This window comes from Stenella coeruleoalba (assembly GCF_951394435.1).
Source record: "Stenella coeruleoalba genome assembly, chromosome: 18".
NCBI lineage: Eukaryota > Metazoa > Chordata > Mammalia > Artiodactyla > Delphinidae > Stenella > Stenella coeruleoalba.
The window spans coordinates 14,359,704-14,385,825 of NC_137164.1; the positions used below are offsets into that span (position 1 = coordinate 14,359,704).

At 42.6% G+C, this 26,122-nt stretch overlaps 1 protein-coding gene across 16 annotated transcripts in view; it reads left to right on the top strand.

Annotated features, from left to right (window-relative positions):
• Positions 1-26,122, top strand: part of COG6 (component of oligomeric golgi complex 6) — a 280,734-nt gene that overhangs the window by 72,558 nt on the left and 182,054 nt on the right. For 10 of the 16 annotated variants that reach the window (XR_013824904.1, XR_013824905.1, XR_013824906.1 and 7 more), the window contains one exon: positions 7,035-7,209. The exons of 1 other annotated variant lie outside the window; for it this stretch is intronic. Coding sequence is in view for 3 of the 15 variants with exons in the window: in XM_079903305.1 (XP_079759431.1) it covers positions 7,035-7,209; positions 10,184-10,255 (247 nt within the window). In the remaining 12 variants the exon portion in view is untranslated. Of the gene's footprint in view, positions 1-7,034; positions 7,441-10,183; positions 12,589-14,365; positions 14,579-26,122 lie in introns of those variants that run through there. 5 more of the 16 variants (XR_013824916.1, XR_013824915.1, XM_079903305.1 and 2 more) reach the window with 5 other exon arrangements.

Sequence of the window (26,122 nt, forward strand, 5' to 3'; positions counted from 1 at the left end):
TATTTAAGCACAACTATTTGGAAAATACATACTTACTCCTCCTCAGAGAGAATGTGCTTTTGGAAATGGATAATATAATTATGTATTTTTATGGATCCAAATATAAAACTACCATAAATTGGCTACGAAATGAATCATATTAATCATATTAATAACGGCATGCCAGCCTATCAAATTCAACTAACATTAATGCCAGTGAATATTAAAAAATAAAAACTTTCCTAGCACTGATAATGTAATAAGTAAAAATAAATTGTACTAAGTTTATAAAAATGAGATGAATTGGGGGAAAATTTTGATAGGGCCAAAAATATCCATATGAAATATTTGCTTGCTCTGAGGGGATATATCATTTTTTGACAAAGTGTTTTGTCATTGTGTATTTTAAACAGGGAAAGTCCAAGCCAGTCTAGAGTTTTCAAAGTTTATAGCTTGGCCACCAGGAAATTAATGTACTTGAGTATGCTCTTTATTTCCATTAATGTCAAGATCTGAAATTCCCCTGGAACAAGCATTACTTTTTTGCCCACTAACTGCAGAATGACAAGGAGCAAGAGTGATTTTCCTTATGCAAGCCATCATCAAAAGTTGGGTCTCCTGTGTAGAGCCCAGCCTTTCTACGGGTGTCATATGTATGAGCCTAGTCTGCAGGATTCAGACAAGAGCTGCTACTGTTGCTAGCCAGGCCTCTGATGGAACATGAAATGGTGATGGGGATTGAACTGGGGTAGAAAAATGCACTTGCCTTAGAAGCCACGTCTTAAAAAGGAAACCAAAGATTTGATTAATATTCCACAGACCTGTAATATGTAGTTAATAGCAGATCAGGAATCTTTCTTGCTTAACAGCTGTATTAGTTCCTTTTCATAAACAAAGATGTAAGCAAAGCAAGCATTCGAAAGCCAAAAGGCTGTCGTTAAAAACAAAAGTCAACAACAAAAAGAAAAACATCAAGGTACCCTGCGTTTATTCTGCATCTTACAAAGAAGAAAATCACTTATCCACTGAGTAGTAACAGGTTAAGGTAATGAATCATACAATATTAAACCATGATGGAATTTGCAGAAACCAAAAATGTGCAAATTCACTCTTACGATTTCCCGAAAGACGCTCTTTTTGCAAGTGGTAAATCATTAGCAGTGGTGTTGCTCTTGGTAACCGCAGGTCCTGAGGGATGGTGCAGAATTAGTATTGCTTCCTACTTTCTGTATGTCGTCATGGTGGGGTGAGGCTAGTGCCATCTCTGTCATATATCTAATTTCCACATATGTGGATACATTTCTGGATCTTTGTTGCATTCTTCTCATGGGTGTATTTATTCCTGCACCAATAACTGCTACTTGAATTGTCAGAGCTTTATAATAAATCTTGATATCAGGTAGGGTGTTCCATTTTATTTTCTTCATCTAGAGTGCTTTGGGCGTTCTTGGCTTTCAGCTATTTCACTTAGATTTTAGAATCAACTTTATATTTCTCAAACAGCAGTTGGGAATATGGTTGTGATTACTTTGAATCTATATATAAATTTGGATAGAATGAATATGTCTATGATCTTAAATAATTCAATTTGTGAACCTGTTGAATTTTCCCTATTTATTCAGGGTAGGGTTAGTGTCCCTTAGAAAAACTTTTATAATTTTCTCCATATAAATCTAAGAAAATTTTGTTATATTTTTTTCCTAAGAAACTTACAATTCTTGTTTATAGTGTAAGTGGTATCTTTTTAAGTTACATTTTTAAATTATTGGTTGCTGTATATAGAAATGGAATTGATTTTTGTGTGTTGATTACATTAGATCCAAGCATTAACTAACTTTTTATTTCTGATGATTTTACTTTGGGTTTTCTGTATAGACATTTATATTATTTGAGACTAGATGACACTTTTGTTTCTTTCTTTGCAATCTATAAGCCCTTTATTTCTTTCCCTTGCCTTAATGTGCTGACTACAACCTCTAGCACGATGTAACTAATAGCAATGATAATAGACACTTAATTCTGATTTTAAAGGTAATGCTTGCAGTATCTCACCACTAAGAATTAGGTTTTTAGTTGATTAATCAGAGAGGAAGTTCTTTATATTCTTACATGCTCTTAGTTATTAATTATGAATAAGTGTTGAATTTTATTAAGTGACTTTCAGAATCTATTGAGATGTGCATGTGGCTTTTTTCTTTTACTTTTTAATCTGGTAAATGACATTTATATTTTTTCTGATGATAAAGAACTCTTGCATTCCTGGGATAATCCTAAATTGATCATATTATTTTCTCTTTTTGTATAAACCACTGGATTTAGTTTTGTTTATTTTTGTATGTTGACTAGTGACCTTGCTAAATTTACCAATTAATTCTAAATTTTATCTGTAGATTCTTTTGTAAACTTTATCCATGCATTCCATCACATAGTCGGTGATTAATGGGAGTTTTGATTCTTCTTTTAATTTTTCTAGCTCTATGGTACTGTATAATGTTTAACCAGTATGATGTTACAGTGTCGAATAGAAGCGGTGAGGGTAGTCACCCTTGTCACCCTTGACTACCCTTTAGAGGGTAGTCACCCTTCTAAAATGTGGGGAAGGAGGGAAAGCTTTCACTAGTAGATATTTTGTAGATAAGCTTTATCAAATTAATAAAGTTCACTTCTGTTCTAATTACTTTAAATTATGAATGAGTATTGAATATTATCAAAAATTTTTTTTCTCTATTTAGATAACCATATGTTACCCCTCCCCATTATTTGCTTAATGTGGAGAATTTCAAATGTCAAAATAACCTTGCCTTCCTGGAATAAATCCAGTGGGCATAATGTACAATCTCTTTCTATATATCTCTTGATTTGTTTTATTAATATTCTATTTAGAATTTTTGCATCATGTTCATGAGAGATTGCTCTGTAATTTTCCTTTTTTTTCAATGTCCTTGTCAGGTTTTGGTAACCAAACCTCATAAAGCTAAGTGGGACGTGTTTTCCCTTTTTCTCTTGTCTGGAATAGTTTGTGTAAAATTGTTATTACTTCTTCCTTAAATGTTTAGAAGAATTCCAGGTGAAACCAGCTTACCTGGTGTTGTCTTTGTGGAAAGGGTTTAAATTACAGGATTAGTTTTAAAAATAGATACGGGACTATGCATATGGTCTATTTCTTCTTGTGTTAGTTTTGATGAATTCTGTTTTTCAAGGTATATGTCCATTTCATCTAAATGTATTGTCATCCTCTTATCTTTTTTAATGTCTGTGGACCTGGTAATAGTAATTTGTGTTTTCTTTATTTCTTTTTTTGTTTCCTTCTTAGTCTTGCTAAGAGTTATGGACTTTGCTAGTCTTGTCAGAGAATCTGTTTTTGATGTGATTGATTATGTTTGTTTTCTATTTTGTTGATTTTTTTCCTTATCTGTATTATATCCTTCCTACTACTTTACTGGTATTTTATTTGCTCTTCTTCTTCTACCTTCTGTTTTTTTGGCCATGCTGCTCAGTTTGCAGGATCTTAGTTCCCTGACTGGGATCCAACCCGTGCCCCCTACAGTGGAAGCGTGGAGTCCTAACCACTGGGCCACTGGGGAATTCCCTTTTTCTACCTTCTTGAAGTGGAAGTTGTATCATCAGTTTTCAAATTTTCTTCTTTTGTAATATATTCACTTAAATATGTTCATCTGTATTTCCTTCTAACACAGACTTAGCTATATCCATAACTTTTATGTCATATTTTTATTATCTTTCACTTCAAAGTATTCTCTCGTTTCCATTGTGATTTCTTTTTTGACTCATGAATTATTTAGAAATGTATTTACAAATATATGAAGACTTCCTAGTTATCTTTTTATTATTGATTTTGAGCTTAATTCTACCGTAGCCAGGAAATATATACTGTATATCAGTCCTTCTATATTTGTTCATACTTGCTTTAGGGTCCAGCATATGACCTATTTAAGTGAACGATATCCCCCTTACACTTGAAAATGATGTGTTCTGTAGTTACTGGGTGCAGCGTTCCACATGTGTTAAGAGGATAAACATTGTTAATCTTGTGCAGATCATCTGTAGTCATGATGTTTGATCTGCATGTTGTCTCAGCTACTGAGAGAGATTTAAAAACAAAATTTTTAACTGTGATCGTGGATTGGCTTATATTTCTTTTTAGTTTTGTCAGTTTATGTTTTATATGCTTTGAAGCTATTTCTCAATATTTAAATTTTATTCATTATAATTTTTTCTTTGAACCATTAGTTACTTAGAAGTACATTATTTGCATTTTTGCTATTAAAGTTTTTAGCAAGGGAATGAGGCAATAAAATTTATTTCTTAAAAAGCAATATTGATGATGATGTCGATTTCCTTCTGCCATGCCCCTTGGGCATCCACTGGCTGTGTCCTACTCCACAGTTATAAACGTAAACTACAGACTCACCAATTAAGCTGATGTATGAACTAGTGGTAGCTCCAGTCACTATGATCCCATGATAAATTCAGCTAAATCCTCACGTTCGTACTGTTCACTCCTGTCCTTCTCTCTCAGACCCTGGGTTGGGTGACGTGGATTCTGTTGGCTTTTACTGGTGTTTGAATACTAGCCTATGACTTTAATCTCTAAGAGATCTTGATGTCTTATATACTAATCTGATTTAATTGACCAAAACGACCTCATCTCAAAGCGAGTTATGGTAAATAAAAACGTTAACAAGTATAAGCAAATATATCACACTGGTTTCCAGCTCCCAGTTTTTTGAGATAATAAAATGTGAATCCTTTTTATCACTGAACGCTGCAACATTCATTGTAGATGGTTTTTCTTGAACAAAATAAGGAGGCAGTTTTCTTGTTTGGTGGACATTCTGCTATTTATAAAATCTTCCATAACCTGAAGCATACACGTAATGTAAAATTCAGTTTGGTTTATATCCAATAGCTTCTGAGAGTTTTCCATGGACTTTTGGTGGTCGGCAAAGGACTTATTGGAATAGAAATATCACAGCTTCTGTGCTGTGTGCAGATGCTTACTGAGTGTGATGAAGGAATCATTCTCTATCTAACTGAGCACATATTCTGAGCAATTAGGCCAAGTGCCAAAACCATTAAGGCTCAAATGCCAAGTGCCTGTAGGGAGGGTTCTGTTACTGGATTTAGCAACCAACCCCTGGCTCACTTACCAGAGGGGGGCACTCCAGGCTTCCTGATCGCCGTGCCAGCCTGGCTGAGACTCAGCAGCTGTCACCCGGCTGCTGCTGGCTTCTACACGCTCTCCCCATCGCTGCCTCTGTCCCCCCTCTTCTTGCCCATCTGCCCTCCATGTGGCTGCCACTTGAGTGGTGGGCGCACAGTTGGAGGCACCTTACAAGTTGAGTCATGACACCAGCTGACACATTGCATTCACCTTCCCAGTGCCTCCATACCCCGCAAGCCCCTTCTACAGCTTGGCAGCTTGAAAGGAAAGGATTGCCAATTCCTGTTTCATAACATTTCAAGGGCTCCATTCTGAGTCTCTGGAGTATCCTGGCACTCAAGGAAACTGAGCACGGGGGCGGGAGAGGGAGAGCCACACGGGAAATTATGGACATCCAGGCAAGCCCTGGCCTGCACCCAACAAAACCTGGGGAGACAGGGAACGAGAGTAGCATTTGTAACTCCAAAATTGTATCAAGATGAGCTGAAGTCTGGTTCTGTCACTTCCCCATCCTGCCCTGTCCCACAACCATCACCCCCCCCAAAAAAAAGAGCGGTGCAATTTCTTAACAATTTGACTTTTATCCAGAACTGAGGCTCTTTGTTTGTTAGAGCTAAGCATTTGGTCCAAGACTGTCTGATTCTTTCTGTGGGAACTTGAATCAGCACCCGCCACCCCAGGCCCCATAGAAGAAGCAGATGGGGATCTTGGCGAGGTTCGGAAGTCCAGGACTTGGACAGGTTGAGAGTTCTATCTGCCAGACTGACTGGCTTGTAATTAAAAAGCTTCTCCTCTTCCTCTTTTGCACTTCTCAACTTATCTGAGGAATCAAGAGAGTGTTCAATCATGCATAAAGACAAATCTGTCCGTATAAGTGCAGATCTGCATTTGAAGTCAAGGGCTTACCAGCAGAGATGAGTCACGCAGGCTGGTTAGGGCGATGGGGCACACCCAGTGTTCTCTGCACGGTTAGGGCTGGGGTGTGCAACCCCCCTTCCCCTCTGTTTGCATCTCTAGTCCCTCACCTAAGCTGCGCCTACACTAAACACCCCTTGACTGCAGGATTCTGAAGCGGGTTTTGGGTCTTGTTAGTGACACTGACACCAGATTGTTAATGTTTATCTGCTTTCTAATACTCAAAAGAAAATAAGTCGGGCTTCCCTGGTGGCGCAGTGGTTGAGAATCTGCCTGCCGATGCAGGGGACACGGGTTTGTGCCCCGATCCGGGAGGATCCCACATGCCGCGGAGCGGCTGGGCCCGTGAGCCATGGCCGCTGAGCCTGCGCGTCCGGAGCCTGTGCTTCTCAACGGGAGAGGCCACAGCAGTGAGAGGCCCGCGTGCCACAAAAAAAAAAAAAAAAAGTCATTAGTCTCGACATTTTAATGTGTGAGCGTTCTGAGAAAAAACTTAAACTTGCTCCTTTGGACTAAGTTGTGCTCGTTGTCAGATTGAATGCATGTTAGAAACTTAAGAACAAAGTGAGGCATGACCACTTACGGCTCTTGGCGTAATAAGAACTTGGAGTTATTTTCACAAATATCTGTGTTTTTCTTTAAAATGTTCTAAAGTGCCGAGGAGTTGGGGTCTTCTCCCTAGAGGAGCTCTTCTGTGGGGCATTGGTGATTTGGAGGGGGCAACAGCAGGAAGCACTGCGGTCAGTGCCCACCTGTGACGGAAGAAGAGTGTTATTTCTCTGTGTGTTCATGGAGGGATCGTTTACGGATCTCACCAGAGTCGTGTGCACACTTCCAGGGCAGGAGGGGAAGATGTCACTTGTAGGGGTTTCCTTACGGGTTGGCAAGGACTGTGCTGCTACCTGGGGGTGTTTCCCCTGGAGTCATTCTCTGATGCTTAGATTTCCCTCTCACACAGGCAGACGGCTCCCATTCCAGCTCTGAATTCTGCCGGGATAGCAGGAGAGGTGCCAGTTGTCCAGCTTGCTTGGGTAGCCACACCAGGAGGAACTCTGGAGACGGTGGAGGGACAGGGATCTCTCCTCTGCAAGACTAGAGCTTTATCTTCCAAAGTGGAGACGCCCCAGCAGGAGGTGAGACCTGCTTACCATTAGTTGGTCCCGCTCTGAGTCATCACTGCCTGAAGCAGCTACCAGCTGTGGGCTTCACCAGTCCTTCGGAGGACCCCATGGTCACCGGGGTCTCCTCCGACCTCGTGGCACAGTCAGGCATTCTCAGATCGCTCCCACTCACATTCGTTTATGCAATTTTGTTTTTCTTGCAGTTTAACACACGCATCTCCGTCTCTCTCTTTCACACCCAGGCACAGTGAGATTTAGTAACCCATTTTAATGAGGCAATTATATTTTAACTCTATTATGTGCAATTATCCACTCACTTCAATTGCCTCAGCTGGAGAGCCTGGTGTTGAGGTCCCGCTGGCACTCGCTTGCTGGCCCCGGGTGCAGCCGGGTGGCTGGGCCTCTGAATGCTGGAACGCGGACACTCCCGCTGCCCCCCGCCCCCGCTCTCCACAGGTGGCTCAGTGCTACCACGGGGCAGGGACAACTGCAGTTTCTGGCCCACCCAGTGAAGCTCTTGATTGCTGTGTGGGTGGCCTAGATCTTTCCCATCTGCTCTGCTCTGCTGGCTGGGTTGTTTATCCAGGCCCCAGAGCCCCAGGTAGCCTTCAAGCTTGGAGGGACCAGAAAAACAGACTTGGGTAATCGGAGCCATGCACCTTGGTCTGGGTTTTTTTCCTATAGTCACCTAGGCTTTAGGTACCTAGGAGTGAGGGTGGGAGACGGGGGCTGCCGTATGCCCATCCTACCTTTGCAGGAAAGTCCCAGTAGTAACTTTAAAAAGGAAGGTTTTAATTATATCTGCTTCATGCAGAGTAATATATCTAATTTATGTGGTAGCACAATGCATAACAAAGCGGTCACCCATGGACTTAACCACCCAGCTTAATAACTAGAATATTTCCGATACTTTTGCATCTACCTGTGGCCATTTAGTCCACCCTTGCCTATGCTTAGAGGGAGCCATTTGCTTGAATTTTGTCCCTACTTTTCACTTGGTTTTCTTCAAACTTTTAGCCCATATGTATGTATCTGCATTCGTTATCTGTTAGTTTTGCTTGCTTTGAGTTTAATTGAAACGGTGTCCTTCTATAGGTAGCCTTCAGTAACTTACTCTTCTCCACGTAGTGTAATGTTAAAGATTCATCTTTGCCGCTGTGTTGAGTTGCAGTTCATTTATACTCACTGCTGTATAATATCCCAAGTTATTTGTCCATCCTCCCATCAAAGGAACTTCTGGCTTTTCTTGATATTTTTTGTTTTGTTTTTTTGGTTTTCATTATGAACAATGCTTCCATACATTCCTGTGTACATATACCAGTGCACATGCGCGAGAATTCCTCTATCTTGGACTGGAATTTCTGGGTTGTAGAGCATGAAAATGTTCAGGATTATAAAAGAGTGCCAAATTGTTTTCTAAAGTGGTTCAACCGACTCGTAGCCCTTCCAGCCAGGCAGTATCTTTTGGCTTTTTCAGATTCCTAAGTGTTCTATGTCCAATGTGACACGAGGGTTAAGAGCATTATTTGGAATATGAATTCCAGATGTTGGCTCTGGGACCTTGCAAAAATTAGTTGTTCTCTCTAAGCCTCAGTTTTTTCATCTGTAAAGTGTGGGGAAATACTTGAGTACAGTTCATTAAGGCAGACTCCTTGCCTTAATGAAAATGCAGCATCCCCCAGCAGCCCAGTGCCAAGTGGAGCAAACCAAAGTCCCCTGTGCTGTTGTTCAGGATATTAGCTACTTAGTACCATTCACAATTTAAATCTGTCCTGCAAAGAAAATGAGAGATCAGTAAGATATCAGAAGGTATAAACATTTTCTGGTTTGTATCAGAGGTGGTAATTTGGTGATTTACCTAATTAACACCCACCACTACTGCTGGTATCTCGTACATATCAGTTGGGTTTTCTCTCTGGGCTGTCGGTGGAACACCGGTGCCCTCAGAGCCCCATAGACAGCGGGAGCTACACCAAGACTCCCTCTCATTGGAGCTGCCCTCAGAGACAGCCAATGATGATGCTACAAGCAGTAACTAGGACCGGGCTTTCACAAAGCACATTTCTGTAAGGCCTATCATTGTCTCCCCACTGAGGTCCTCATAGTTAAATGTTATTTCTATTCCCATGTTTTACAGATAAAGAAACTGAGCATTAGAGGCAATTAAGTGACTTGTGTCATGTAAATTGCAGAAGCTTGACTGAGGCCCAAGTCTTCTGTCCCTGGATCCAGTGCTTTCCCCACCTCCTCACTATGTCTTACTGTGTCATGCTCCTAGTACGTGTTCATTCATTTTTCCTTTCTATGTTATTAATATAATCCACTCGATTATAGAAAAACAAAAAGAAATCCATTTGTGTCTGCGGAGGTGGCTGTAGCCAATAGCCAGGATACCGAACAAAGTCCACTGTCAAATGTGCTTTAAGAACAGTTCAAGAATTAAATTGTGAAAGGCTCATTCATAATGAAAAAGGCTTCAGATCACGGGCTTTAATTTCTCCAAGTTTTAATGACTGAAAGGTTTGGTGACAGCTGAAGCGAGTAGTTCCTGCATCTTTATTGCTGGGATGCTTTTTCACGAGGAGCTTTTTCACCAGGCATTTTCATCACCGCCTCATCATCTTCTCCTCTCGTTTCTACAAGACCTCACTTGATAATCTTAATCGTCTTTTTAGTGTTCACTTTCACTAAAAAAAACCTCTCTGGGCTCAGGCGTCAGCTGCTCCTTGGTGACCGGGCTTCACGTCTGTCTGGCTGCCGCTCAGATGGTGAGGGCTCAGATGGTGAGGGCCCAGCTGTGGCTCTGTCCCGCTCCACCACCTGCACAGGCCAGCAGGAGGACACAGTGCCGCCGCTTGGGTCATTCCACTCAAGACTGAGGGATGAGAACCACCCCGATTCCCAATGACTCAGGGCCCAGCCTGCCCTCCGGAGTCTCACTCGGCAGGTCACAGATCCAACAGTCTTTCTGGCTTATTTCCCACAGATGCTGAAAGGCACTCGCCCCGCTCAGGTCACACTGCAAGATTTCCGAGCCCTTCTTTGTGCACCGTCTTGATGTCGCGCGAGATCAGCCGGGTGTGATTGTCCCGGAGGCGTCCAGATGGAGGTAGAGTGTGCGGTGAGCCTCAGCCTTCCCCCCGGTCTCCCCAGTCAGACCCTGCCCTGCTGTCAGTCCTGTCACACGGTCATCACAGAGAGCGGTGACTGGACCCTGGAGCAGGGAGTTGAGGAAGTGCATCGGCCCAGGTTTTGTCTCTGCAGGCGAGTCCTGATTTAAGCCCTGATTTGAGTAAATGTGACTTTACTGGCCCTTTCTTTTCTTACAGACATGTTTCCTGCCCTCAGGGAGCTTATAGTCTTTATTTCCTCAGCTCTTCATTGCTTGAGGGCAAGAGCTGGGTCTTACTTTGTGTTCTTTGCAGGGACACCAGCCCCTGAATATTAGTTGAACTGACTTGGTCTTCGAATCTCAGAGAAGCCATCAGGTGTAGTGGTGGGTACACAGCCTCTGGAGCCCAGGCCTTAGAGTCCCATCCTCTCTCTGTCATCTGTTACCTAAGGCAGGTTACCCTGGCAAAGTAACATTGCCTTCTTGTGCCTCATAAACACCTGAAATGGACTTTGCTAAAGTTAATCCCTGGCACTGTGGTGTCACATAATTTACCATCCAGGACTTTTGAATCTCAGAGAAGTTCTCAGTGAACACCTGAAATGGACTTTGCTAAAGTTAATCCCTGGCACTGTGGTGTCACATAATTTACCATCCAGGACTTTTGAATCTCAGAGAAGTTCTCAGTGAACACCTGAAATGGACTTTGCTGAAGTTAATCCCTGGCACTGTGGTGTCACATAATTTACCATCTACTTCCTGGCTCTGAGACCCTTCTCAGACTCCCCTTCCTGGCCTGAGAACTCAGTTCTTGACCTCTTATGGATGGTTCCAGTAAACAAGTAGTTGACTCCACTTACAGTCTCTTTAGAAAACAGAAAAACATCCCTCTTCCAATTACCCTGGGCTCTCTTGCCCCTGCTGAGGACCTGAAGGATTTTCCAAAGCAACCAAATACTCTAGCCAGAGGTCCTAGTCTCAGACTAGCGACCAGCTAGTAAAGACCTATACTCTTGCCAATTTCCCAGGGACCGAATTCCTTCTATACACTTGCCATTTTAAATCACCCGTTTGGGGCCGGGCCCTTTGTATATTTCACGTCTCACCGTCACCTAAGCCCCACAAGGCAGACATCGGTATTGCTGTTGTCCAGTGAGAATCAGGAGGGTCTGAGAGGTTGAGGCTCGCTCCCCGGTGGCAGAGCATGGATCAAAGCCAATTCTGTCCCCTCTCCACTCTTCTTCCATCCTAGCTACAGGAAGGGAGAAATAGCAAATCTGTCTCCAAGGCAACCAGAGGAAGGAGGGTGGCCTTCCGAGAGCGCAGCTCATTTGGGATATTTATGTACACTTGTGTCTTGGGAAGAGGCTTGGGCTGGGGTTGAGGCAGCCACGAGCACTTTGCAAATGGACTTCCCTGGCTGTTGGAGGGGAGAGAGCTTCGTGTGGTCTGGATTCCCCTAACAGTGAGAGTCTTGAGCAGCGGCTCTTCCTTTTTCTTCTGACAAAGAAAAAAAGATTTTATGCCATTTATATATTTTTCCACTAACCACCAGAGAGGCTGGGACACAATGATTTTCCATAATTAGAAGCTGATTATCTGTTTCTACGTCTGCTTTGATTAGAACAGGAGGAAAAGAAAACAAAATACAAACTCTGAACTGAAGATTGTCTGATTTTAGATGGGCAGTGCCCAGTCATTAAGGAGCCGGGCCACTATCTTTGGTCCGTTATCTGGGGAATAGTAGTCACTGGACTATAGAAATTCTGCCCCAGCCTAATTTCAATCAGGATACTTTTAATGCTGGTAGTTTTGTAGAACTAGGTTAATTCTTTCCTATGACTTGAGCACCATCCACCTAATAATCAGCTGCTTATTATTTAAAAGTAAATGCATTCCTTAGAATAAGAAATGCTGTGATAGCTTGTGCAAAACCTATCATGCTGTACTCTCTCAGTTCAGGTGGAAATGGAAGTTATGAATCTACCGACATTGTTGTTTGCTCCATGATATCTAACTATTGGCTGAAATGTACCTAAAAATGAATCACGAAACGGAACACGAAGGTGGTAAGGAGTTTGTGTAAAGTGGTTAGGTGAACACCCACGTGTGTGTGGTGTGTGCTGAGTGGACAAACCCCAAAGTGGTCCCTCGGTTCCCAGAGCGGGACTGTCTAATTGCAGGAAAGGGCCCAGCCAACTGCTTCCCTAACTGTATTAATAGGGCAAACCAGAGCGTGCTGTTTATAGAATGCTCACCAGTAAGCCCCCAGTTCATATCTGCCAAAGGAGACCTTAGTCTCGACTTTCAGAGTCTTCCATATTCTCTATTTTTCCCCAAACTTCATATAATTTTAAAACTTTATAAATGCAGTGTACATTTTGAAGACTCCTTTCTTCTAATAGAAAGTTATTTTTTATAAGTTATTACCAATAATTTCTGGTGCTCAGAACAGAATGTAACGTACACATTAAATATGGGTTTTTTTTAAAGCTCTTTTAAAAATTTTATTTATTTTTGACTGCGTTGCGTCTCCATTGATGCGCGCGGGCTTTCTCTAGTTGCGGCCAGCAGGGGCTACTCTTCATTGCGGTGCGGGGGCTTCTCATTGCAGTGGTTTCTCTTGTTGTGGAGCACGGGCTCTAGGCACGCAGGCTTCAGTAGTTGTGGCTTGCGGGCTCTAGAGCGCAGGCTCAGTCGTTGTGGAGCACAGGCTTAGTTGCTCCGCGGCATGTGGGATCTTCCTGGACCAGGGCTTGAACCCATGTCCCCTGCATTGGCAGGTGGATTCTTAACCGCTGCACCACCAGGGAAGCCCTTAAATACGGTTTTGAAACACTCTGAGAACTATGTTTAGTGTCTGGTACAACTTACATTCTTCTCAAAAGCTCTTCTCTTTGATCTGTGGATTTGGATGTTAAATTTCTTTCCTATAGATTTTTATACTGGTTCTTTTGTCAGTCTTCTTGTTTATAATTATTTTTATCAGCGGTTTGGGGCAAACTTTTTAATATTTTACACCTAGAAAGTTTACAAAGATGCAAAATTTGCAGTTTGTGTTTTCACATTATTGAGAAATCACCATGGTTATATTCGGGAAATTCCGAAGAAGTGAGACTGCAAATTCATTGGTAATGATTGTGTAAAATAGGGGTTATGAAAATGCAGAGCCACAACAGTGACACTGAAGCATCAATGAAATATCAACACTTCGACAGGGGAACAGCATTTCCATTGCTTTCCCAGCCCCCAGGGAAGGTCTGCTTTTACTGAGAAGCCATCAGGTGTAGTGATGGGTACACAGCCTCTGGAGCCCAGGCCTTAGAGTCCCATCCTCTCTCTGTTATCTGTTACCCAGGCAGGTTACCCTGGCAAAGTAACATTGCCTTCTTGTGCCTCATTTTCCTCATTGGTAAGAGGGGGGATAATGGTTTTGCGACTCAAGCTAAAGCACATAAAAAGTGTAGAATAATGCAGTGCACATAGTAAGAATTCACGGGATGTTAGCTGTTCTTAGCTTCATTACAATTATATTGCTGAAATTCGGATTGGAGAAAAAGGAAAAAACACACAACTCAGTGATCTCTACCCATTTAATCCTTGGTATAACAGACAAAGGTCTAGACAAAGAGTGAAGACATCTGGGTTCTGGTCCTGGCTTTGACTCACTCTAGCTTTGTGACCCTACTGCGCATCCAGGGGCTTGGTTTCCTCAGCACTAAAATGAGAGGATTGTAGTGGAGATCCATTCCCTTCACCTCTAACATCTAAGGTAGTGCTCTAGTGGGTCAAAAAACCCCTAAGAATTTAGTTATTTTTTTCATGTAGTATCACATCTTAATACATCAAAACAAAGCCTCCAGATGCCAGCTGAAGTGAGAGCTGGAAATATTCTGAAACAGGGTTTTCAGAGATACTCTGAAAGACACTTTTTAGGCAAAATTCTGATCAACAAAGAGTTGGGAAAATATGACTGTTTTTAAAAAGCTAAAGAAAACAACTGCAAGAGAATAGTAATATCAGCTCTTTTATTCTAGTGTCTGGCTTTGTTTCTAGGAACCATTAGATGAAACAAACAAGCAGAGGAAGGAGGAGGAGGGAACAAGAGAAATAAAGTACAACTTGTGTGTCATGTATGGTTGTTATTTTAAGAAAATGTATTCTGACCAATTTTATTCAAAGAATAAGTCAACAAATACCAAGTAGCAGTCTGCCCCAAGACTTTTTTTCCCCCAGTATAGACCTAATCAAAATAATCAGGTTATGTCAAAAAAGTTTCCAGTAGAATGGTTGTCTCTATCTTTTCCAGTGTTATTGTTAAATGCTAGCCACTGTGGAGTTGCACAGCCCCCTTGCCTGGTAGTCTTAGCTGAGTAAACATGAACACTGTTCATTTTCCCCTTGGAAAAATGAAGGCGAACAATGGGAAAAGATGTAACAAATGTTTTGCAGCCTTATTATAAATATTTTATGAGTGAATCAGAGAAATTAAAGATGAAAAGCCCACTGACTCTTGCCGGTACCCTGAAGTCTACTGCTGTATACTTCTAAGTGGTTTGTCTGGTCTAGTTTTTAGTGACTCAGGTGGTAGGGAATTTACCACTTCCCTCAGAGCTGCTTTCCAAGTGGAGACTATCTGGCCTGCTAGGAAAGTTCGACAAATTCCCCTTGCTTTGTTCGATTTTCTCATTAGTCTCATCTGATTTAGCCCGTTCAGTTGCTCATCTTTAGTGTCTTTAGAGTCTTCATTGTTTCCTATGAAACAGGGTGTTTTTCGTTTCTTTCTTTTCTTTTCATTTAGCCTTTCTCTCTTCACTTTTTGCCCGGAAGGGAGCAAAGATTTTTATTTTTTGCTTGTGGATAGGTGAACAGTAACCATCATTCAGCAAATTCACAACAGCAACCACAACGTGAAGTGATCACTTACCATGTCAGGTGTCGTGTTAAATACTTTGTATACATTATCTCATTTAAGTACCTACTATTCGCCAGATACCAGGAATGCAAAGTTAAATACGATCCTACATTTTTGGCAAAGCTTATAATGTACCGGAGGGGACAAGCATTCAAACAGGTAACGTCAGCATAGCGTACCCAGTACGTGGGGCTGTCTTCAGAGTATTGTTGGGACATGGAGGATGTCCAGTCCAGCAGTGAAGAGAAGGGGACAAAGGCAGAGGTCAGGTGGGGTGGGAGGATGATATCCCAGAGGAGACGAACTCTACACCGAATCCTTAAAGAGTTAGAAAGGGCGTGTGAAGTTGGAGAGAAATTACATAGAGTTCAATGTTTTTAAGTTGAAAATCACGAGGATTGTTGGGAGGTAAGCTAGTCCAGGGCCCGCTTGTAGAAAACTCTGTATTACCTGGTGTGAAAACCTTGGACTTTGCTTTGGATTTTAAGCAGGGAAGTGACGTGACTGCCGAAAACATCCAGGAGTGGGGGCAGGAGATGGTGACTGTGGATTCTGTCCTGGTGAGATGCAGTGAGTGTTGAGATTCCAGGGTCAGGTTAGCTGTTCTTGGCTGGAATATATTTAAGGCCACCTGTCGCCTTTGACTCTAAGTAATCAAGTCCCTTCTGAATCTCTGCTCCAGATACCTTGATACTGAAAAGCTGGTAATGGAGAACACGTATTTGCTGCAGCCAGTGGGGTTATGTCAGATGATGGTGATTTGCTGACAATTATCTAACAAGTGCTGAGGAAGACTAACTTTCCCTTGATGGCACATGTGAGGTGTGATGGGAGAGAGATACGAACTACCGCTTCCGAAGCATCCACTCTGTGCAAAGCCCAGTGCTACGGGCATGAACATTTATTGTATCAGCAAGGTGGCAGCAGAAGGTCAACCTTCTGAAAGTTAAGCAGTTCTAATCAACACATAATGGGAAACAACCACTTGCAGAAGTGATCCTATCTAAGATCACTTAGATAGGATCTAAGAGATGAGTTGTTTCTATTTTCCCCACAGCCTAAAAGTAATAGATGATAAAAGAAGCCTAATACTTGAGGTCAGTATCCAACTTGGTTAAGGTGATGATGGTATAGCCTCAGGATAGAAATGGCACTAAAGGAAGCTTCAATCTGATAAATTATACTGTAACAGGCTTGTCTGAAGTAGTAGAGAAGTAATGTCTGTCTGAAGTTTAGAAAAAGCGGGATAAGGCAAAAGGTCTCTATCAGGATTCATTCAGAACATCCAAGGAAAGGAGTGACTGTATGTAGCTGATGTGTGCATTGCCATCCTTGGGTTTCTAAGGGTCTAGAAACACAGGATGTTCAGGAGCTTGGGTTAAATTGTCCTCCCAATTATTGAACACGTTTTCTGGAATCTGAGCTCATCAGATAATCTCCTTTGTATGAGCAGAGATGGAATGGGACAGTGGTAAACTGTGGCCTCTGCATTCAGACCCCCTGGGCTGGTATCTTGGCTCTGACCCTCAGAAGCTATGTGTATTAGTTATCCATTGATGCATAACAAATTACCCCGACCTAGCAGTTCCGAACAATAAACAGCTCACAGTTTCTAGAGGTCAGAGATTTACAAGTGGCTAAGCTGGGCAGTTTTGGCTCAAGGTCTGTCGTGTGGTTGCTGTCATCTGAAGGCTTGACTGAGGCAGAAGGACCTACTTCCAGGGTGGCTCCCTTACACGGTGCTGGTTGTTGGTCTTCCCACGTGGGGAGAGTTCTGAAGATGTGATGATGGGCTTTCCCCAGGGTGAGCAATCCAAGAGAGAGCTGGGAAGAAGGGGCAGTGTCTTTCATCCTAACCTAGGAAGTATATTCCATCACTTACACCACATTCTACTCACTCGATTTGAGTCTCTAAGTCTGGTTCAAACCAAGCGAGGGGGAGAATTATGCTCCGCTTTTTGAAAAGAGGACTTTCCAAGAATTGTGCACACAATTTTGCACCATCACACTGTGTAACCTTGGGCAATTTATCTAAAATCTCTGTGCTCCAGTTTCTTCATCAGTAAAATAGAAATGATATTAGTATCTGCCTTATAGAGTTGTATGAATAAAACCAATTAGTGGAAAGACCTTGAAACAGTGCAGGATATATGATAAGTGCTCAGTAAGTATTAGCAACTGTTACACTGATGACTAACTCTACTCCAGACCCTCTAGCCTGGGATGGAGCTAATCTGGAAGCAAGAGGAATGTATGCTGGCGCCAGTCATGGGTTCCCCTTAAACTGATCCTTCTTACTAGCAACAGAGTTATCTCCACACCCTGCTGTTGGGCTTTGATGAGCCTCAACACTGTTCTTGCCTATGCTGGGGATTCAGGACAGGCAGTATGTTTACTTCTTTGTTATGAAGACGACTTATTATTTTCTCACCAGAGGAAGTGGTCTGGAAAGGTGTCAGCCAGACTGGGTGACCTCTCAGGTTCAATGGCATGGTGATGAGGAAAACCAAATGGCATCCAGGGGTCCTGCTGAAACCAGAGGTATAAATCTCAGCTGAGCCATCAGGAGCCACCCAAGAACCCTTAAATAGGGTTTAGGGTGGCTTCCCTGAGGAAGGGCCTCTCCAGAGCTCTGTCCTGAAGTCACCTCAGAAAGCTGTGTCTCTGACATCACAGGAAATGGATCCAGGGCCAGAAATCACTTCAAAATTACCCACCTCGGTTCCGAGAACTGAGCTATCAGGAAAAAACATTGCGGGTTTGTTCAATAATCCGGCTTCCAAATAGTCCTTAGAGATATTATCCTAGATTAAATCAAATTAATAAGTATTTATTAGGTATCTAGTATGAGTAAGTCACAGTGTTGCCTAAATTGGAAGAAACTTTCTGAAGGCCAAAGAATGATTAGCATTTTAACCCATGTAGGATCTTAGAAAGATTAATTTGCTGTCTGCCACAGTCAAATTCACAGTGATATTCCAAGACCATGTGTCAGGAAGCTAAATAAGGAGAGAGTTTTAAATTTTTTACTTACAAACACACTGTTCAAACTAGAAACCCAAGTCACTACCTACTCCTCACGGGAGCAGCCCTCACAACAGCAAGCTTGCCTTCAAAAAGAGAGAAGAAGAAATTTGATAGGGTGTACAAACATCCCAAGTCTGCTAACTAACCAAATTAAAGTTAAAAGTTCAGAGCTTTTAATATATAAAGCAACATAATGACTTGTTTCCATGGAAGGTGAGACCCCCAGGAAGCAGAAAAGTCACCCTCAGGCATGCATGCCCTGGGGCTGACCCTCCCCTGAAAGAAATGTCCCTTCTATTCAACGTGGTATCAGGGTGAAGTAATTTATATATTTTAATACAACAAATGAACATTGCTATTTCTGGTCGGGTATTCATATTAATGTAGTTTCTCAAGGTATTACGCTTTCAGCTAATTTAATAGAAAACTCAGCTTCAGGATGAATATTTGGAAATTTACATACACTCATATATTACTTAGGGAGTTCTGAAGCTATTTGGACATAGAATATTATGATCAAGTGCTAGCACAGAATTTTCAGGCAAAATTTACCTTCTTGAAAATGGATTATACACGACATAATTTCCCCTGGTGTTTATTCCCATGAAAGGATGCCACACAAGGAACCAGGCAGAGACACAAAGAGAAGAGTCTTTTCCCTGCACAAAAGTCTACCCAAGAAAAGGCGGGGGGCCCCTCAGCACCACGCACAGATGCGTGGCTGTGAACCACGACCCCTCTTTTCTTCTCGGAAAATGTTCTCCAATTAGACGAGCACGCGAGGTGAACTGCTGCTAACTAAGTAAAAAGTTCGTTACTTTCTGCAACAGTGAATGCCATTGAGTTATACCAGCGATGCCAAATTCTTTTTCCTCCGAAGGCCCCATTTGGCCTCTAAATCTCTTTCACGACACCCCACCCCCCCTTAAAAATGTCTCCTATTCACTGGGAGGCTCTCATCCAAGGGAAATAGATGGTGGTGAAGGACCTGGGGGCTGGGGACGCTGAGGGGAGCTGCTTTAGAGAAGAGGGGCCGTGAGGACCGCTCCCCACCGAATCCATGGTTGCTTATTAGGGTCGGAGGACGCTTTCGGCAAACATCAAATTAGGACCAAGCATTCACCCCAGTTCACTGGAACGTGCAAATTTGGTTGACAGGTTAGAGAAGAGAGGTTTTAAAAAATTAAATTCTTTTCCCTGAAAATGTGAAATGACTTTGTGCCGTAGAAGAAAAGTGGTAGCTAATGAGAAGGACTTTTTTGTAGCATGAGAAGCAAAGAGGCTGGAAGAGAACTATTTCATATTTTAGATGCAGTCTGCAATAGCTGAATAACCTTCTTCTTTTGACTCACAGCTTCACACAATGCAGGCTTTCATCACATGAAGAGCCACAGCAGAGAGTTTTGGGCCATTTTCTCTTTTTATTCCTTTTCTGAGCCCTCCCCCTTCCCCACCTCCATTCCCCCGTTTCCTCTGTCTGGGTTTGAATAGTCGAAGTGTGCCCACAATATGTATGTACTAGACACATTGTTACCTCCCTTTTACTAAAAGCACCTGGCGGGGTCACCAGCCTCCAGAGCCCCGTGGTGGAGTCTGGCTTAACTCTTTGAGTGACAGATGTCCAAATACATATGTTACAATGATTTTAACAAATATTAGAAACAGACTGACAAACCCATGAAAACCTAAAAAGAAAATCGATCCTGTTATGGTTTGTTCAGTTTTATAATTTCCCTTCCACTCTGCCTGGCTCTGGTGTCCCTTTCCCTTAGGTCCTTAACACGAAGATGTGAATTTGTTCTTCCCCCGCTGAATCGGTGGGATGGTTCATTGCTTTTAAATCGAATCCTGACAATATCTACAGACTTTGTGGTCACGAAACGAGCAACCACACATATGTGGTAAAGGGAAAAAAACTCAGTACCTATTATATAGCAAAGCATAAGAATAATCACATGCCTTGTATTTCTAAAAACCTTTTCTTCTCAAAAGGCTGGAGGACTGTCAGAGAGTAACGTTTCAGATTTCTGCTTCCAGCCAAGATGGAGTGATAGGGGCTGGATGTACCCTCCTGTCTGAAACAACTCCAAACCCAAAAAAGCTATAGGAAATAATAGTTTCGAGGCACTGGACCATGGACATCTTAGGGTAATTTAAATCACGTGGAGATTTATCTTAGTTAGAAGTGGTAGTTTGGGTCATAAATAAAAGAGTTTAATTTCTTACTTGGCATGGGTGTAGAATGCTGCCCATGCTGATTGTAGTGACCAGTGGGCACCTCCACTCTTGTCCAAATCAGAGAGGAGTCTTCCCCAAGTACTACACACCAATATTCTGCAAGGAGTATACATGGAAGGGGTTTTCTGAGGACAAACCTCGATCTGCTTCATTTTCATAGGGCCTTAGCTTAATGAAGATGAGGGCAGACCTATCCTTGGACATGACCATGAGCTGATCGGGTTTGGAGCCCCGGTGAAAGACAGGAGCTGCTGCCTTCTCACCGTCACAGCAGGGCTGGCGGTGGGCCTCTCAGGGGCAGCTCCTGGACCAGGCTGCTTGGGAAGCAGGAGTCTGTCTGTGGCTTGTGGCTTCCTCTCTTTCTTAGGATGACTAGCTTAAAGGCTAAGGTTTTCAAATCTGGCTTTAAAAATAAGTGCAGTCAGGGAGATCAGCTCGGTGCTTTGTGACCACCTAGAGGGGTGGGATAGGAAGGGTGGGAGGGAGAAGCAAGAGGGAGGGGATATGGGGATGTATGTATACGTATAGCTGATTCAGTTTGTTATACAGCAGAAGCTAACGCACCATTGTAAAGCAATTATACTCCAATAAAGATGTTAAAAATAAATAAATAAATATGAGTTAAAGAAAAAGATTTAAAAAAATAAGGTGAATTCAAGAATTATTACATTATCTATAGCACAAGGAACTATATTCAATATCCTGTGATAAACCATAATGGAAAATAATATAAAAAGAGAATGTCTCTACATGTATAACTGAGTCACTTTGCTGTACAGCAGAGATCGGCACAGCGTTGTAAATTAACTATACTTCCAAAAAAAAAAAAAGAATTATTAAAAAAAAAAGTGCAGTTTGTAAGGGAGCTTCTGGGGTGCTGGTGATGACCTGTTTCTTGTTCTGATTGATGGTGACCAGTATGTTCACTTTGAAATAGTTCATCAAGGTGTACACTGGTCATGGTGAATTTTTCTCTGTGTTTAAGTTCATTAAGAAGTTATAGAGGGAGTTCCCTGGTGGTCTAGTGGTTAGAATTTGGTACTTTCACTGTCACGGCCCGAGTTCAATCCCTGGTCGGGGAACTGAGATCCTGAAAGCTGAGTGGCATGGCCAAATAAATAAATAAAATTTGTTAAAAAAAAAGAAGTTATAGAAATAAGCACAGTCGTTCACGTTAATTATGTACGTCTTTTAACTGACCCTGTTTTGATCCAATTATTACTTTATTATAGAAGAACGTGAAGTAAAGCCTGACTACTGATTCTACCTCATATTTTTAATGGTGATCCCAAAGGCCTTACATATTTTCAGATAAGGACAACAACAAAAGAATTCAGTCTCTTCATTCCTGCAGGTGGAGACAAAGCTATATTATTCTATCCTGTGCTCTTTGTTAGGAAACTTTTACTTCTCAAACAGAAATAAATATTCTCACTAACAAGAGCACGGTGGCCATGGGGCTAGTGGGATGGGATTATTTAGAAATTTACTGATGATCGGCAGCATAAAAGCCTGGCTTTTTCAATTACTGCATGACTAATATTTATTTATTTAATATTCATTTGGGGTTTTTTCTTTAGTTTTCTTTTTTTCATTCCTAATGTTATAAGTGAACACAATATCTTATTTTAAAATTGTTTTACTCTCTTCTGTGTTTCATGTTAAATTCTTAAAGTCAGGAACTCTGTCTTTTCTGTTTCAAAATGATGCTACAGTTAGCAGGGTTACTCATGTGCTTGTGAGATTGAAAAGGACGATACTTCCTAGAGGGCTTCTTAGACTACAGACCAATCCAAAGTAACCAGATATTCCGTATTATGCAATACAGTCTCCAGTTTGGATTCTGATTCCACACCAGCGAATTACCCAGAATCTATCTCAGTTTAATCCCAGGACATCTGGACATGGTTTATCTGTTGACCTGGATCCCCCTCAAGTTAGGAGTAGCCATACACAGAGTAATACAGTTTTCACATACACGTGCAACTTCTGAGTTTAGAGAGAGGAATTTTTCATGCTTATATTGTTGAAGATCTTTGGAAATAAAAGTAACCCCAAGCCAGGTGAGATTATTTTTCATACTAGCCTAGAAAAAGCAGAAGCTGGGCTGGAGGTGTTCCCAAACAGCATGGAGCCTGGGGACTGGAAGTGTGGTCGACAGAGAAGCAAGGTGGTTGCCATGTGGCTTGACTTAGAGCTGGCGCAATCTGGTCCATTCCAGGCAGGATATCTAGCGTCAAGGAAGGGTAATGAGAAGGCTGTGCCTGGAAAAGTTGCCATTACCTTCGTGGTGAGCTGGGAGCTTATATTCCTGGAGCTCTTAGGAGATACCTGTAAGCACCAGTCTGCCTAGGTCAGAGTACAGCCCATCTGACCTCACCAGCAAAGAAGGGCTCAGATGCAGGACCTTTCAGGCAAGCATACCTCAAGGGCAATGGTGCAGCTGATAATAGCTGTGAGAAGTGAGTGGTCAAATCCAGGCGAAGTAGAGGCTTAGATTAGTTGGGAGACTCCAGCAGAGAGTTGGAGGAGACCACAGCCACCCAGAAGGAGCAGGTAGCCCCTGGGCACCAGGTCTAAGCATCCAGTATTGGCTGAACATACATTCTGCTCTAGGGGCTATAAGCATTGGATCCAGAAGTCAAGACTGCCTTCAAGGAGTTCACAATCTAGAACACAGCAGGCTCTCCACTGAGTTGGAATTAGTTGAAACTGTAAATTACCAGAGTTTTAAGTTTACTGTGAGAAAGTGAGTGATTCATATAGCAGTTGTCCATATGCCTGTAAGATTTCCAACTCCTTTTTTCTTAGATTCAAAGTTAAGGAAACCTATGTGGATAAAGACGATGTCTTAACCAAGGCCCAGGGCCAGGAGAGAACAGTGAGTCCTTCCAGATAAATTCCCCAAGAGGGTAGAAAGAGAGTCATTTCTGAGCTGGCTGTTGCCGGAGGAGGTGGTGCTTTGGAGTCGAGCTTCATGACCTGCCGTGGATTGGGCAGGAATTGGAGCAGAGGCCCCGTTTCAGGCCCACAGCTTTGGTCAGGACCAACTGCAATATGTTTCAGCCTCATGGCCACTGCATGGCCAACAGAAGACCTCTTTGGACTGTCCAGTGGCAGCGTGGTTATCTTGCAATGGCACTGAAGGTGACCTTGAGGGATGCATCTGAGTCCCTGCTCTAGTCGTGAGGCTGGAAAGCCAGGAACTGCTAATAGTAACACCTGGGAACTCTGGGCTGTATCAGGGTATATGGTAGGGAGATGAGGGGACAGGATGTAGGATGGCTGGAAGTAATGAGACTGGACTTCCTGCTATAGGACCATGTGAGAAATGCAGTATTTTATTATGGGTCTCCACTGGTAAATGTTATCTTTCCAGATTTAAAGTGGACTTCTCTCTATGATCATTTTCTAGTTACTATTCAGGAGTTTTTTTTTCATATATGCCATCCATATTTTAAATTGGTATGTCTACCTAAACTTCACCATCTGAATCAAAAAGGATCAGAGAACTTACCCTAATTCAAGTATATCTACCAACCCTTTTATTTTCAAATTATTTGATGTTTTAAATATTTAGGGTACTCAGAAGAGATTTCAGCTGGAAGGTTATATCTCATGCAACATTTTGATTTTCTAGCTATTAACTCGACTATCATTTTAACGAATTCCTCCAGCTTAGGGATTGAAGCAGAAGTAGCAAAGCAAAGCGGGAAGAGAGTAGGGGGCTAGCGTACTTGGAGGATGAAGGATTTTCTGCTTTGCTCAGCTTTGGGGAATGAAGGAAATGGTATATCAAAGCCAGGACCGGCCTCAGTGCCCTGGGATATAAATACGACGTGTTGTACAGAGAGTGGGATGAGCCCTGCGAGGTGCGGTCACGGTAGAGCCCAGCAGTGCCGCCTCTGTGTATACATCCCCGGCTCAGGAAATCCTGCGCTCTTCGCTGAAACCCTAGGGCTTAGAGGAGAGTCCTCACCCTTGGAGGAGGGCTAGCAGGCTGAGCAGAGGAAGCTATATGAACTCACGGGAGAAGAGAGGAGGAAACCTGCTACCCAAAACAACTAGGCTCACAGACTGTGCTAAAGGGAGAAGTTTTCCCCTCCAAGATTACAGGAAGCTGGTCCAGACCTCCGCAGCGGCATGAATAGGCAGAGGAAGAAGTGTGAAGGCAGATAAAGAGGGTGGCTGGAACGCTGGCTCTGCCTGTTCCCGTTCATCTGACACGGAGTAAAGAATAGTGGAAGCCCGGAAATGGGCATGTGGCTCTGACGACGCGGGGGGAGGGGGGGGAGGGGAGGCGGGAGGCGCGGGTGTTCGGACTGGAAGGTTTAGGAATCACATCTCCGGAAAACGACCACCCCTCTGCCGTCAGTGATACTGAAACAGGCTTTGCAGAGAGAAAACCGTATTCATGCTTGCACTTGCGAGACTCAACTTTCCGGCAATAGAATTTCAGACAAACGTGAAACTGAGAATCATGTGTTAAAGCGCCCCCAGGAAGAGCCGCTCTGTGATGCCCGTTCTCTTTAGCCCCGCTGAGTTGAGGTCTGCAGATTCCGGAGGTGACATCGGGTTTTACCCACAGCAGCACTCTTAATTCATTGGTAGATTCAAGCAAACTTTTAACGTGCTGAATGACCAGTCGATTCCCACTCACCCCTCTGAGAGTCTAGCATAGATGTGAATAGAAAGAAGACAGATCACATAGCCTCCCGCTCACAATTCAGCAACTGTACCTTCTTAAGACACTGTTTCATCTGAAATACTAGAAGCAACTGAGACACAATATTATTAATCACATTATGAGCCCCTGGAGATTGCTTACTGGAAAGTATTTTGAGAAATTTACAGATGGGAAATGGAAGGCACCACAAGTCTGCTGGTTCTCTGCCCATTTTTTTTTTCAAAGGTAGGAAATGTCTCTTTTCACTGTGAGATTGGCTCACCACTCTATGAACTGAAGTGAGTAGACTGGGTCAAGGGTCAGGGGAGTGGAGTGAACAAAAGGGCGTGGTGGTCCCTGCACAAAGGACCAGCTCCTGGCAAGGGGGTCAAGTTTGGTTTCAGCAAAGGGCTTTTGCACTGCCTGCCAAGAAGATGGGGCTAATTAGGTAGGAAAGCGGAGGAGGAAACTGATGTTAGTGGAACATTTAACTGGATGCTTTAGCATTTAACTCGATTCTGTATCAGATGGGGTGTGTGAGTCTATATTTAATTCTCACAACAACCCTATGAAATGAGAACTAGTAGTCTGATTTTACAGATGAGGAGACAAACTCAGATTAAGTGAACTTGCCTGGTGGCACAGAGTTATGAAAGGCATAGTAAGATCTAGAACAAACATCTGACACAGACTTCTATGCTTTTGCACTTTTAAAATAATTCACTATTTTATTTAGCATTAGCCACACATGTATATAATTTTATTTTTACTTAAATAGTGGAGTTGGCAGACAACAATGCTTCCTTCTGGAATTTCAGGCACTCAGGACAGAGGTGTGGAGAAAAGATATTATGGAGTGGGATTTTCTCAAAGTGCCATGCTTACAGCTTCCCCTGCGTGACAGCTGTCACCGCGACGCAATAACTACTGTAAGCAGAGCGCCCAGTTGCCCTCTCCATCTTCACCA